Raw genomic sequence first — 13,727 nt, 5'->3', positions numbered from 1 at the left:
TAGGGATGAACTGCGGAGTATTAACTTATTCCCCATGCTTCTTTGGAGCTTTTTATCTTCTTGATTCTTGGCAGATAATTTCCTATGCTACAGACCATGGCACTGCAGTTTATCTTCTATGGCAATCTTGAGAGATAATTTTTACCTGTGAAATGTCACTTCTCAAATTATAAGGTCACCAGATACTGAATAGAAATTAAAACATAAGCATTTCAAAAATGAGCTAGTAGAAAAATGGACAAAGGTCATGAATAGGCAGTTCTTGAGACTTAAAACAACCAATAAAGATATCAAAAACTTGGACAACAGAGTAAAGACATAAATGCAAATAAAAAATATGAAATATCTTTTATACATATACTACATTAGCAAAGATTAAGAATTGTGTATTTAGTTTTGGTGAGGATGTGGGAATACAGGATCTCCTATACAATTCTGAAGAAGAATAGAAAGTGGAATGTCTTCTTTGGAGGGCAAGTTGACATTCTGTATCGAAGACCATAGGAGAATTCATATCCTTTGATCAAGTTGTTACACTTCTAAATCTATCTGATAGAAATAAATTTGCACAAATATTAATGTACCAGGATGTCCATTGAAACATTCTGGGAGTAGTTCATGCAAATTATCATCATCCATGGATGCTAAACAAAAATAATGTTCTTGAGGACTATTAGGGGATATGGGAAAATTATGATATACTATGAATATGAGGCCATACATTTATATTTAGTATATAACAATAAAAAAATTCATATTCTGAGTTTCAAAGAAAAATAAACAGTAACTGGGTTGTAATTTGTATCTGTTTTCTTCAATAATCTTTAATAGACTTTAGGCAGAGGACAGATACAGCAGGTATTCTGAAAAGGGAATGATTAATTTTGTTTCTACATGTACTAATTTACATGGGAAATTATTTATTGACATAAAATTTTACATACCAGTTTATTATAAGTGTTTTTCATATTGTTGAGGTTAAGCTGACATTTCAAGTGATTTTAGAATCACGTCTGCTACAGTAAAGAGATGATGTAGATTCTTGGGGGCTCCATGGGCCATACTCTAACTTTAAGGGTCTAGAGGAGATGTTCACTCCCCACCCCACCAATCAAATCAAGCTGACCTGTAAGTCAGTGCCTAGAGATTTTGATCCCTGTTTTTGATTTTTGAAGAGTAATATACAGTGTGCTTTCTATTAAACAGATCAACATGAATATTTACTTTAAAATTATGTGCTTTATTAGTTAAGAGCAAAATATTCCCCAATAATTCTTTTAAAGGAAATAAACCTATTTCAATTGAAGAATAAAGGGGAAAAAATACTTAGAAGGCTCTGTGGGTGAAATTATTTGTTTTCAGTTTCAAGGAGATACGAAAGTTGTTAGAATGTGTTAGGTCGATGATCTTCCTAATAGAAAATTTAAGCATTTCTATGAAGTTTAAATACTTTAACCATCTTTTCTAAAATAATGCTGAATATTTCTATATGGTTTATTTTTATTATCTAAACTAATATCAGAAATCTATTATTCTCAATCTTAAAAACAGTTTTATGAATTATAAAATGGATTCTTTCATATGAATTTTTTTCTAAGATATTTAAAGTTAGAAACATGTCTTTAAATTAGTGATAATTTTGTGTTATAGGGTTATTTATAATTTACATTAGCACATTGATTAATTGTCATGCTAGCTTAATTTTTTTTTCCAGTTCCCTGTATGTTTTACTTTATTTGGATACATTCTGGTGGGTTAGGTGATGGAAGAAAAGGGGATGGGATAAACTTAAAGTATACAGTATTTTTGCTTGCTGTAATTTTGTCAATATCATTATGTTATTGGATGATTATTATAGGATATGGAGCCCAGTGACTATTCTTCATCTGTCTCTCTGAGAAAGAATCTACTCAGCAAGAAAAGGGTTTGCTATATGCTGTGCTAGCATGCAAATGTGTGTGATTTGTTTCAGTATCACTTTTTTGTGTTTGTGTTTGTTGTGTGGTACTGTCTTCTTTTGATGCAGCACTCTGATGATCGCACTTTTACAAAATCCTTTGTTCAGTTACACATTGGTCAGCATTTTGTTTTAGAGGCAAACACTGATCTACCTGCTCCCCTCTACAGTGTGGGCTTGATCTTGCTGCACAAAAGTGAAAAGAATTGTCTGTGGCTTCTTAATTGTTAACATTTTCCATTTTATACTTTAAAGTCATCTGTTGCATCAGAAAAAGAATCTATGCCTGTCTTCTATTTTATGCTATATCATCCATTTTTGTTCTTGTTGTCTGTAGTGTAGACTGAGTATTTCCATGGAAATAACTTTTCATTAGTACTAATGTAGATATTACTATATTACTTTTTGTGCATACTAATGTAGAATAGCAATTTCAGGGCACTCATTCCACTCTGGGTTATTTATAGTTACTTTATTTCTCTCCCAGGACATTTTATTTCAGACTTTGTTAACACCTATTCTTTTAAGCTACTTTGTTGGCATCTCAATTCAGTTTTTACTTTTGAATCCAAGAAACTGTTCAAATCTAGCCATTTTCCCTATACCAGAGAAAATGTGAGAGAGAACAGTATTGAATCTGATTGAAAGAGTCAAATGTCCTCCCAGAATGATAGGTTTAGCAAGGACTTGATGGATTCCAAGCAGAGTTGGGAAAATGAACAGCTTTCTAGCTTTTCCAGGATAAGATTTTCACTGTACAATATCTGATAATAATATTCATATGTTCAATAAATGGTAGTGAAGAAGGTTACATACACTACCACACCTACTCCCCCAACAAACAACATTTTATGGATGAGAAAGCTAGACATAGAGAATTTAAATATCTATGCTTCCAAATGGCCCAGGGAGGGTTTTAATTCAACTCACTTTACCGCCAAATATCCTTCCCCTTGTGCAGCCAAAATTCATGCTTTGTTTGAGTTAATTTTAGTTTACATGGTTATCTCAAATATAATAACCAAAAGTATGTAAACCAAATTAGAAAAGACTCTAGACTCTGATGGGTAATCTGTGTAATAGTCACGTAATCTATTGATTTAACAAGCTTGAATTGAGTGCTTGGCACTGGAGACAGAGGACACTCTGTTCTGGGACTTTTCTCAATTTAGTGGCAAAGACAACCACATTTTAGCCTTTAGATCATCCATTCCTTATGAGATTATTAATTAAAACTCCTTGTTTATATGTTTTATGTGGATGTCTTATTAAATGATACTGACTAGTGATTCTGAGAAATTTGGACACACACACACAAATTAATGAGCTTGTGAGATTCTTCCTTGTTTACTTTCTCCCTCTTCTCTTTAGCCTCAGATCAGTTTTAAGACCCCTAAATTGCTGCACTAACCCCAGTTGCCTCCTACCTTAAAACAGAGATTTCAGGTAAGTCTTAACTGGGAGTGGCATATTGTTTAGGGAGCAGTGTGTGGCTATCACTTCATTTTCTTGGGAAGCATCTTTTGCATCTTATAGAACCTGCCAGGAGAGGAACACCCATAATTCCCATTAAGTCCAATGAAAGAATTATTTTCTCTCTATTGAAGTCATCATCATCACCACCACCCCTGCCATTCTTCACGTTTGTAGCACACATTTCATTTTTCAGATATTTACACATTTTAAAAATAATTCAGGCACATAGATATAGGAATCAAAACCAGTATTTATTGTTACAATCCTAACATTGATTGATGCAATGCTTCTACAACCTTAATGTAAATACTAATCACCCAGAAAGCTTGTTTAAATGCAGATTTTAATTCAGTCATTTGGGGTGGGAGCCCTATAATTTGCAGGTTTAACAAGCTGCCAGGTGATGCCAATACTGCTAGTCTAAGGATCAGGCTTAAGTAGCAAAGGAGTAATATTTATTGAGCACTGACCAAGTACTCTTAACCATAATGTTACCTCATGTGGAAGAGCAAGCAGGTGGCATGGCACCTGTTTTAGAGATGAGGCTATTATGCAGTCTGGACTAGAACCCAATTCTTACTTCTAGTTTAGAGTATTTTCAACTACACTATTCTCCCTGATGTTTGGAAGTTGTTCTCTATTGTGGGAAGGTGGGCAGCCATTAATTAATGATACTTTCAAGATTAAACAACAGTCAGTCCAAAAATATAATCTTTTCAATTCCTTTCTAAATAAAAAGCTAGAAAGAGTTTCTTTCAAGACTAACATGAACATTGTAGCTTTTAATTATATAGAAACCAAGCAGACAAAACCATTTTTCATGCTTTCATTTCTTTGTCCATCTGTTAACATTTAATATATTTAACTAAACTGTACATTCATGGACTAATGCAGTTTATCCTTGCAGATTCTTGAAATTCTACCCGTTGCTTTAGTGGAAGGCCATTTTCTATTCCTGGAGTTAGCAGCGTCCTGTTTGACATTTGATGCCCATGAGATTTTTGTAGAATCTATGATATGAGATTGAGTCTCTGGGCCTATATTTTTGAATAGTAATCTGTGTTGCATTTCCCAGAGGTGTTCTGCATTGTGCTTTTCTTTGAAATGGTTTTGATGATTTAAAAAGAAGCCTCCAATGATAAACCTTTTGTATAATGATCACCATTGACTAAGGGAGCATTTTGTTTGTTTTAGAGAAAATTTGTTCAGAGAAAAGAAAGCAGTAGCAGTTCCCTTTTTTACCCTTACTCAAAGTAAAACGCCATATTGTTACAATTATACAGTGCAATTAAAAATGTTTCCTACTGAAAACTTTAGGATAAGTGGAAGTTTCCTTATTTTTTTTGAAAAGACAAATTTGAAAATGTTTTAAATGAGTAGTGCATATGACTCCATGCAAAGGCTTTAGTTCAAACATATTGCTAAAAGCTGCCATTCAGATCATACTGACAAAGACATGCAGTTATCTGATTTTCTAACATATATAGTCAACTTAAATAACTTATTAAAAATAGAATCATTTGAATTATTTTATCCTCAGACACAGAGGAAAATTAATGGTGAAATATATTGCATTTCAAAAAATGGTGCATGTCCTAGCATAATTTCTAAGTTTTATACTTAACACAAAATTCACCATAGCTACATGCTGGCCAAAAGAACTGATTTAATTTGACTAAATTTAGAACTTCTCTGACATAATATAAATGCTAAAATATTCAAAATTCATTCATTAAAATAGTGCCACTGTAACTTATAAACATCTCCCAGTAGAAATTTTTTTTTATTCTAAGTTTTCTTTTACCACTTAGTATAGTGACTAAGACATGATAGGAATATTAAAATGCTTATAGAAAAAAGGGAATTAATGTAAATTAAGCTAATTCAAGATAATCTTCATCAAAATAATAACTGAAAAAATAGTAATGCTAATAATGCATGTATCAACAGCGATAGTAATAAAGAAAACTAACAACTTAACTTTGAGCAAGTGTTTACTATGTGCCAAGTGCAAAACAATATTGAGAACTAGGTTCAGAAAAATCAGGTTTTATAAAGTAACCTCTCAAAACAACATGACTAGTAAGGTTTAGGACTGACATTCACACCAACATCTTTCTGGCTCAAATCCCATGACTACCATTTACCCCTTTCATCTATTAAGCTTAATTTAGAACTTGCTCTAGTATAAAAATCAAGTAAGGCCAACTCTTATGAAGTAGGTATGATATGGATATGTAAAGACTCTTGGATTTACTTTTACAGTAAAGTAAGAAAGCATGCTCTCGCAATTAAAAATTTACATAATTTAAATTCCTGCCTTTTTTAAAGATGCTGGATAGGTAAAATTTTACTCTTTATTCAGTTTGTTCTTTGTTGCCACCACTATAATCCTCCTCCTCCTCAATATTCTGAGACCTAATACTTACCAAGGAATTACTCTGTTCTAGGCATTGTTCTAAATTGTGTATCTCTCCAGTTTTACCTCATTCATTGCTTGCTTGTCATAAAATATTGATTTTTGGCCACTATGTGTAGGCATGATATCCCCAATATGTGAGAAGAAACAATAATATGTGAGTCATTATTATAGGTGTATTTTTCTTTTAGGTTTTTTTCTTTTTAAATTATCTTTTTTTAAAAATGTTAATAGATCACACAAAACGTTACATTAAAAAACATGAGAGGTTCCCATATATGCCTCTCCCCACCCCCCACCCCATCAATTTTTTAATTGTATTCCTTTGAAGATACATATATCATAAAAAATGTTACATTCAAAAAATGTAAGAGGTTCCCATATCCCCCCCAACTCTCCTCACCCCACTCCTCCCACATCAACAACCTCTTTCATCATTGAGGCACATTCATTGCATTTGGTGAATAGGTTTTGAACACTGCTGCACCACATGGATAATAGTTTACATTGAAATTTACACTCTCCCCCAGTACATTCAGTGGGTTATGGCAGGATAGATAGGTGTATTTTGAAGTAGTTTTACTGTTTTATAAAATGATATTTTTCAAGAAAATTGAGAAGCAAAACATATTTGTATTAGCATTTTCCTAAGAGGTGATGCACAGTAAGATATCAATTAGTCTTAAATTCTATAAGCTTGTATTGTTAAAAAGTTTATGTTGCTACATTTTAGTTTTTGAAATTTATCTTTAATGATCTATTGTAGAGTTGGCATTTGAATTTTGCTCTCTAAAACCTGTTTTAAATTGATAGCTCAATTGAGGATGCAAGGAAATACAAAATAGTGATTTATCCTACATGTCACAGTGTATTTCTTATATTACCTAGATTATTGTGTTTTCTTCAGAATGAATTTGATTTTCCATAAAATTTACGTATTTTTATAGCTTGATATAGTCCTCAGAATTTGTACGAGTTGGCAAAAGAATCATTATATTCGTGTATTACTTTTTATATTTTTACTATTTATAATTAGTTATCGTACATCTTCAACAATTTATTTGTTCCTTTACTAATTTTCTTATTTTCACACTGTTTCCATCAAGAAATGCATGAAATTTTGTCCAGGTCTCCTGGAGCTTTAGCTGCTTGCCTCACACAGCTTTTACTTAAGATTAAAGTATTCCTTAAAAATATTCCTTTCCTTGGGTTTTATGTACCCCTTCCTCTTACTCAAAACTCCTGCTTGCTATTTTGTACCTTGGACAGAGTGAAAAAGTCCAAATCAGTAGAAATTGGTTTTCTAGATTAGAAGATTGATATTCATCCATTTGTATCTGTTCATGATGTTTGTTCTCCATTTAAAACTGATACATTTGTGGTGTTATATTGTTTGTTACATTACACTGAAATTGATTTAATATATCGAAAGTTGAGAAGTCTATCATTTCTCGCTAGAGTCAACTAATAGTACATTTGAAATTGGAGGTGTCTTAAATATCTTTATGTTATGCCTTTTTAATTAGGATTATTTAAGGCTCCCCTTATTAGGATTTTGTGACCATTCAGTGAAAGTCAGCTGAAACTAAAATTTGCATGATCAAGAATGGAAATATTCTATAATTCAGATTTTCCATAATAAAGTCTATTTTAATGAGCATTGCCGATGGGATTAAAACTTTTTAAAAAAATCTTAAAAAGTATTTTATAGTTAGATAATAATATTGTTTGTTTAAATTCAAATAAAACCATATACTGTATTCAAGTAAGAGTATTTCTCTCTTCAACAACACTCCCACAAAATTCAGTTCTGGTAATCAGTGGACCAAATATTGCCAGAGATTTAAGTTAAAAAGAGCCGAATGTTGGGAAATTGAATTGTTACAAACTCTGTGTTTAAAAACTTAAGCAATATTGTCATTTTTCTTCAAGTTTATCAATAAGCTAAGCTAGTGCTTTCTTTGATCAGGTTATTAATTGTGTCTATGAAAAGACTGTTCTCAAGGCAATAATTTTTCCAACATCAACTGTCTTTTTAAAGTTCTGTATATAATAATTTTTAAAATTAGCTAATCTAATCTTGATTAAGAAAAGTAGTACTCTCTTGGTAGGTTCAACAAATGCAAATAAGATTTGTCAACTTTTCGGAATATGCCCACATCTATCAGCAGATGTATTAAGTAAGCAGAATATATTATAGTAGAAATATTAATGGAGAACACACTCTCCTGACTTGCTTTTTTATGAGTAAAGGTAGCTGGTAGTGCATTGGTACATATTTACAAAATCCAGTCACTTGAAAAGTGGTTTTCTTTTTAAAGTATCATTTAATCAGATTTATTTAGGAGAGGACAAGTTTCAGGAACTCATGTGATTTTCATTTTTATTTGACAAAGAACTGTGTTGTGTAATTTTTATCCTTATTCATTGCATATTTTCTGCTAAAAATCACTAGTGAAGGTAGACCCAGGATGTTTGAAAGACCAGTCTTGGCACTGTAGTCCCCCGTGTGCTATTTATTTTTAAATATCCATCACCTGTTTATAGCATAATTATAGTTACATGTTTCCAATATTGATTTATTAATTGAAGAAAATATTTTTGGCATGAGGTTTACTCATGGTAAGATTTCTTGAAGCTAAAATCTTTTGGCAGGGAGATTGGGCAAAGTTTTGAAAACTACTTTAAGTCTTTAGAGCTAAGGATACTCTGTGATAGGATGGTTTCTGTGGATTAAGAGTGGAAACCTGAATAGACTAGCTCATTTACTTGGAATATGTGGGATCAGGGTCATCCACAAATCTGTTCACTGTTGAGCTGCTTTACAATCCTTTCTATTGCTAAGATGTCCACCTCTCTCTTGTCTTGCAGTCCTCCACAAGCAGCCCAGAGAAGTGTGCCTCTGTTTGCTAGAGCTTGGCCGGATTGCTGCCAGGTAGGTCAAACTGTGGTTACTATCGAGAGGCATAGACCATCTAAGCATCCAAAAAAAACCAGAAGCATGCCAGATTTTCATTAATGTGTTTAACCTGAATGGAGAGAAGCTACTCATTCAAATATGATCAGTATAAACCTCGCAAGGGCAGCTGTTCAATCAAAAGCATGCCACCAATATTCTTTTTTTTTTAAAGATTTATTTATTTATTTATTCCCCCGCCCCGGTCGTCTGTTCTCTGTGTCTATTTGCTGCGTCTTCTTCTTTGTCCACTTCTGTTGTTGTCAGTGGCGCCAGAATCTGTTTCTTTTTGTTGCGTCATCTTGTGTCAGCTCTCCGTGTGTGCAGCACCATTCTTGGGCAGGCTGCAGTTTTTTTCACACTGGGCGGCTCTCCTTACGGGGTGCACTCCTTGCGCATGGGGCTCCCCTATGCAGGGTACACCCCTGCATGGCAGGGCACTCCTTGTGCGCATCAGCACTGCACATGGCCCAGCTCCACATGGGTCAAGGAGGCCTGGGGTTTGAACCGCGGACCTCCCATGTGGTAGATGGATGCCCTAATCACTGGGCCAAGTCCGCTTCCCCCAATATTCTTAATATCATGATCTTGTTGTCAAGGCCACTCTGTCTAAATATTTGCTAAACCACCTGTAATCACATACATTTTTCCTTCCAACTTTTTCTTAAAGGGGAGGCAAATGGGAATCTTGTACATGAAGTTTCATGTAATAGTTACCCTTTCCTTAATGGAAATTCTGTTTCTGTTTTTCTCCCTTTCCCTCCTCCCTCACTCTCTCTATCCTTGTTTACTCTTAAATATTCAGCCTCTTAAACTTTGTTTCTCTTCCTCGTTTTTTACCATTCAACCTCACACGCCTCACTTTTATTTTCCATTCTTGAGTGGGGGAATATTTTAAAAATCATTCTCTGATTTTATGATTAAAGAAAGTTACAAAATTTTATCCTCCTTATGTAAAGACATTTTTGAATCTTTTTCTTGCAGAAATCATAGCTAAATAACTAAAAATAATTGCAGAAAACTTAAGTAAATAAGCAGAGGAAGGTACTTTATTAACCAAGCATATTTCTTTTGGTATCACACCTTCTCTTTTAGAATCTTGCAAACCATCAAACAGGCTTCTGATAATTCTATGGAGCCCAAAGAACTAGAATTGAAGACATAAATGTTTGGAAGGTATTTTAATGCAAAATAAAAATTTAGAATTAATTAGAAAATGTTTTGTGGTCTGGATCTTGGTATATTTTTATGATTGAGAGCAGTTGTACTAGGAAAATAAAGTGAAAGCTAGCTCTGGGTATAAATTTTCAAGTAACTAATTTATAAAGAAAAGCAAGTAATGGAAAGTACAAAGTGTGCACATCGGTAAGTGACAGCAATGGATTGAAAACTTGTTTTTTGGCCAATAATTAGATTGTTTTCGGCCAAAGTTAAGGTTAACCAAATTCTTTGAAATAATAGTCAACAAATTCTTAAATAACTATACATCAGGTATGTATTTTATTTTGCCACAATACTTGGGTACAAGGAAGATTGTTTCAAATTCTCTAATTGAAATTAAATATGACTGAGTCCCTACTCAACAAGCTGTGCAGATATCAGTTTGTGATGTTTTAGAGGTTTCACTACTCTTCTCCCCGTTCCCAGGGATTGTGTGATGGTCTCTGGAAGAACAGCCCTTGCCGTTTATTTCATTCTGGTCATTGCTTCTCAGGCTTGCTGTGAGCCTTCTTGGACCTTTCAGTGCTGGAGTGTCCCGCTGTTTTTTAAGACTCCATTCCCCTCTCAGTGTTACCAGTTCCCTGGCGTCTATGAGGGCACAGGACAAAAAGTTGTATTTCTCCTATGATTTTATATTATTTGCCTGGGGTCTGGATTTTATTTTATTCTTTGTATCTGTAGTTTCTAGTCCCTGAGCACTCTGGTTAGGTATCCTGATGAACTGATTTTAGCTACGGTCCATTCATCAATGGAAGAAAACCTACTAGCAATAACAAAATGCCTTTAGGAATCACCTTTCCTCCAGTTCCAAGTGTGGCATAAATTGCCACTTGCCATATGTTCTAAAACAAATTATAATCTTAGTTAATTAAAGGGAATCATAATGGCCTTGTCAATTTCAAGGAGAAGGATCATATGGAGACTTTTTCTTTTTTTTTTCTTTTCTAAATAGTCTTAAATTGTGATTCTGGGTGGTTCTGTTTCTGACAACACTTTATGACCATGCAAACTGACAAAAATGGTGATTATTCACATTAGCAAAAACTATTATTGGTTTCAAGGAGGAGTTATATAAGGATCAAAATAACCCTAATAATACAGTATTCAATTTTAAATTTTGCCATTCATCTTCATCATTCACTTGAGTGTTGTAAAGTATTGTACACCTATACTGAAAAAGAGAAGATATCCTATAGGTTTTTCATGGTTTTACGTTCATCATTGTGTATAACATGTTAACTAGTTGAATACCAACTGGATAGATTGAACCTTTAAGTATAAATTTCAATTTATGTTTCTTTGTACATATTTAAATTTTTTAAAAATAGAAGTTCAGTTGTGTTTTATGAACAGCAGCTCAATACATTCAAATCAAAATATTCAAAATTATTCCCTTTATATTGTGTATCTGTTAAAGGAGAAAGGGAAATTCATTCTACCAGTCTCATTTTGCTCCTAAATTTTGTTTTAGGTATACTAACCTATATCTGGACTCTTAAATTTGTGTTTCCTCCTCCTGAATGTAGATTTCACAGTTGATTGAGTTTAAATAGCTTAAACTAAGATTAGAAGTGGGTTTGAGAGAGCTCTCAAGTAACACAACATAAATTTGCACACCCAATTGATGAGTTCTGACCTTAAGAAAGTCCCCATTAAAATCTTGTGTTTTGTAGTTTTCATTTCAGATACATGATTTCTTATTTTTGATGCTAAACAATTACTTCTCAAAAGTGTATAAATGTCATCTTATAAGCATCAATATCACTTTGGAAATGATTCCCAGAATGCCTTCTGATTCTGTCATGTTTTCTTGCCTGGGGATTCTCAAAGAAGCTCCCCTGAGAGATGAGGACTTTTCTCAGTTCTGAGGTGGGAGGATGAGATCACTTATTTTTGTACTCATGGGTGAAACTGCCTCTTTCTTACAGCTAACTAGATCTATCATCATTGGAGGGTGAAATCCTTCTGGTAATATTTCAGAAAACATGTCAATTTCTAAATGTAAAATATGCAAGTTTGTCTTCTGAAAGTAGAACACTCAGCAAAAGCAGGTCAATAAAACATCAAAAATCAATTTAATGACAGTGATTTGATATTTAATGCTGAAAAAAGCTATGAATTCAACATTTTGACAGTCTGCAGAATTAAGATGATCTTTATGATAAAGGTAAAAAAAAAATTGATTTGAAGCCATAATCAATAACAACATTCTAGTGAAGCTTTCTGTGATTTTTTGGGAGCACTTCTTTGATTTTTTTAAAAAATTTATTGAAATATATCCCTCATACATAAACATACATAAACAATAAATGTAGAATACTTACAAACTTACTTACAAAAACTTACAAAACAAGCATATGTAACATCAAACAAACATATATAACATCTCACCCTACCACCAATAACTTGGATTGTTTTTAAACCTTTTTAACTAATGATTAAAGAGCATTGTCAAAATATTATTCCTAAACAAAGTATTTTTCCCCTAACCAATCCGATTATTATCTTTATATCATTTATATATGAACATACATAAACAATTAAGTGTATAGTAAAGGTTGTAAACTTACAAAGCAAACATTCATAGCATCATACAGAGTCCTGTACATCAACCCTCCACCAACACCTTGCGTTGTCATGAGACATTTGTTGCAAACTATGAAAGAACACTGTCAAAATCTTACTACTAGTCATAGTTCTTATCTTACATTTGGTGTGTTTTTCCCCCAACCCACCCTATTATTATTTTTTAAATATATTTTTTATGGCATAGTTGTAAACTTATAAAACAAACATGCACATGTGCAGAATTCTCAACACCCCTCCATCAACACACCACAATGTGGTGTGCCATTTGCTACAGATAGAATAATATCATCTGATTATTGCCATGTCCATAGTGTACATTTGGCTCCCATTTTCCATACTGCCTCAGTATCAACTTAGTACATCTTTTGCATAGATGCAAGAATATTATATTACTACTAACCACAGTCCATAGATCACTCCAGCTGTATTTTCCCCATGCTTCTCCACATTCCCAACACCCTGCAGTAGGGATATACATTTGTTCTAGCTAACAAAGGACACTCTTGCATCTGTACCATCAACCTCAATTCTCACCCACTTCTTGGTTTGCTGTACTGTCCAGTTCCTAGATTATTCTCAAGCATTCTGTCAATTGGCATTTACATAACTAGACTACCATTTTCAGTCACATCCCCATTTATAAACTAGCTGTTACTCACTGTGTATTACCATCCACTCTATACATTTCCAAAATTTTACAGTAAAGCTAATTAAAACTTCTACATACATTAAACATCAGTAGTCTGCTCAGTCTTTTTCTTATCTCCTTTGAGAATCCAACACCTACCACCAGGTCTTGAAGATATTTTCCAATAATTTCTTCTAGAAGTTTTCTGGTTATTTTTAGGTTTTTGATCCATTTTGAGTTAGTTTTGGGATAAGGTGTGAGGTAGGGGTCCTCTTTCCTTCTTTCAGCTATGAATGTCTAATTCTTTCAGCACCATTTGTTGAATGGATTGTTCTGCCTGAGCTGTGTGACTTTGACAGGCTAGTCAAAAATCACTTGACCATACCTGTGAGGGTCTGTTTCTGAATCATAAATTTGGTTCCATTGGTCTATTTTGTCTGTCTTTAGAACAGTACCACGCTGTTTTTACCACTATGGATAG

General features: G+C 33.4%; 1 protein-coding gene across 11 annotated transcripts in view; it reads left to right on the top strand.

Annotated features, from left to right (window-relative positions):
* The window catches only part of GAS2 (growth arrest specific 2), a 183,197-nt gene that overhangs the window by 91,884 nt on the left and 77,586 nt on the right, over positions 1–13,727 (top strand). For all 11 annotated transcript variants that reach the window (XM_058305634.1, XM_058305631.2, XM_058305630.2 and 8 more), the window contains one exon: positions 8,724–8,787. In XM_058305634.1, coding sequence (XP_058161617.1) covers positions 8,724–8,787 — 64 coding nt within the window. The remainder of the gene's footprint in view (positions 1–8,723; positions 8,788–13,727) is intronic.

This window comes from Dasypus novemcinctus, chromosome 10 (assembly GCF_030445035.2).
Source record: "Dasypus novemcinctus isolate mDasNov1 chromosome 10, mDasNov1.1.hap2, whole genome shotgun sequence".
Classification (NCBI taxonomy): Eukaryota; Metazoa; Chordata; class Mammalia; order Cingulata; family Dasypodidae; genus Dasypus; species Dasypus novemcinctus.
Note: the sequence above shows the minus strand (reverse complement) of the source record. Positions and strands in the feature narration are given on the sequence as shown.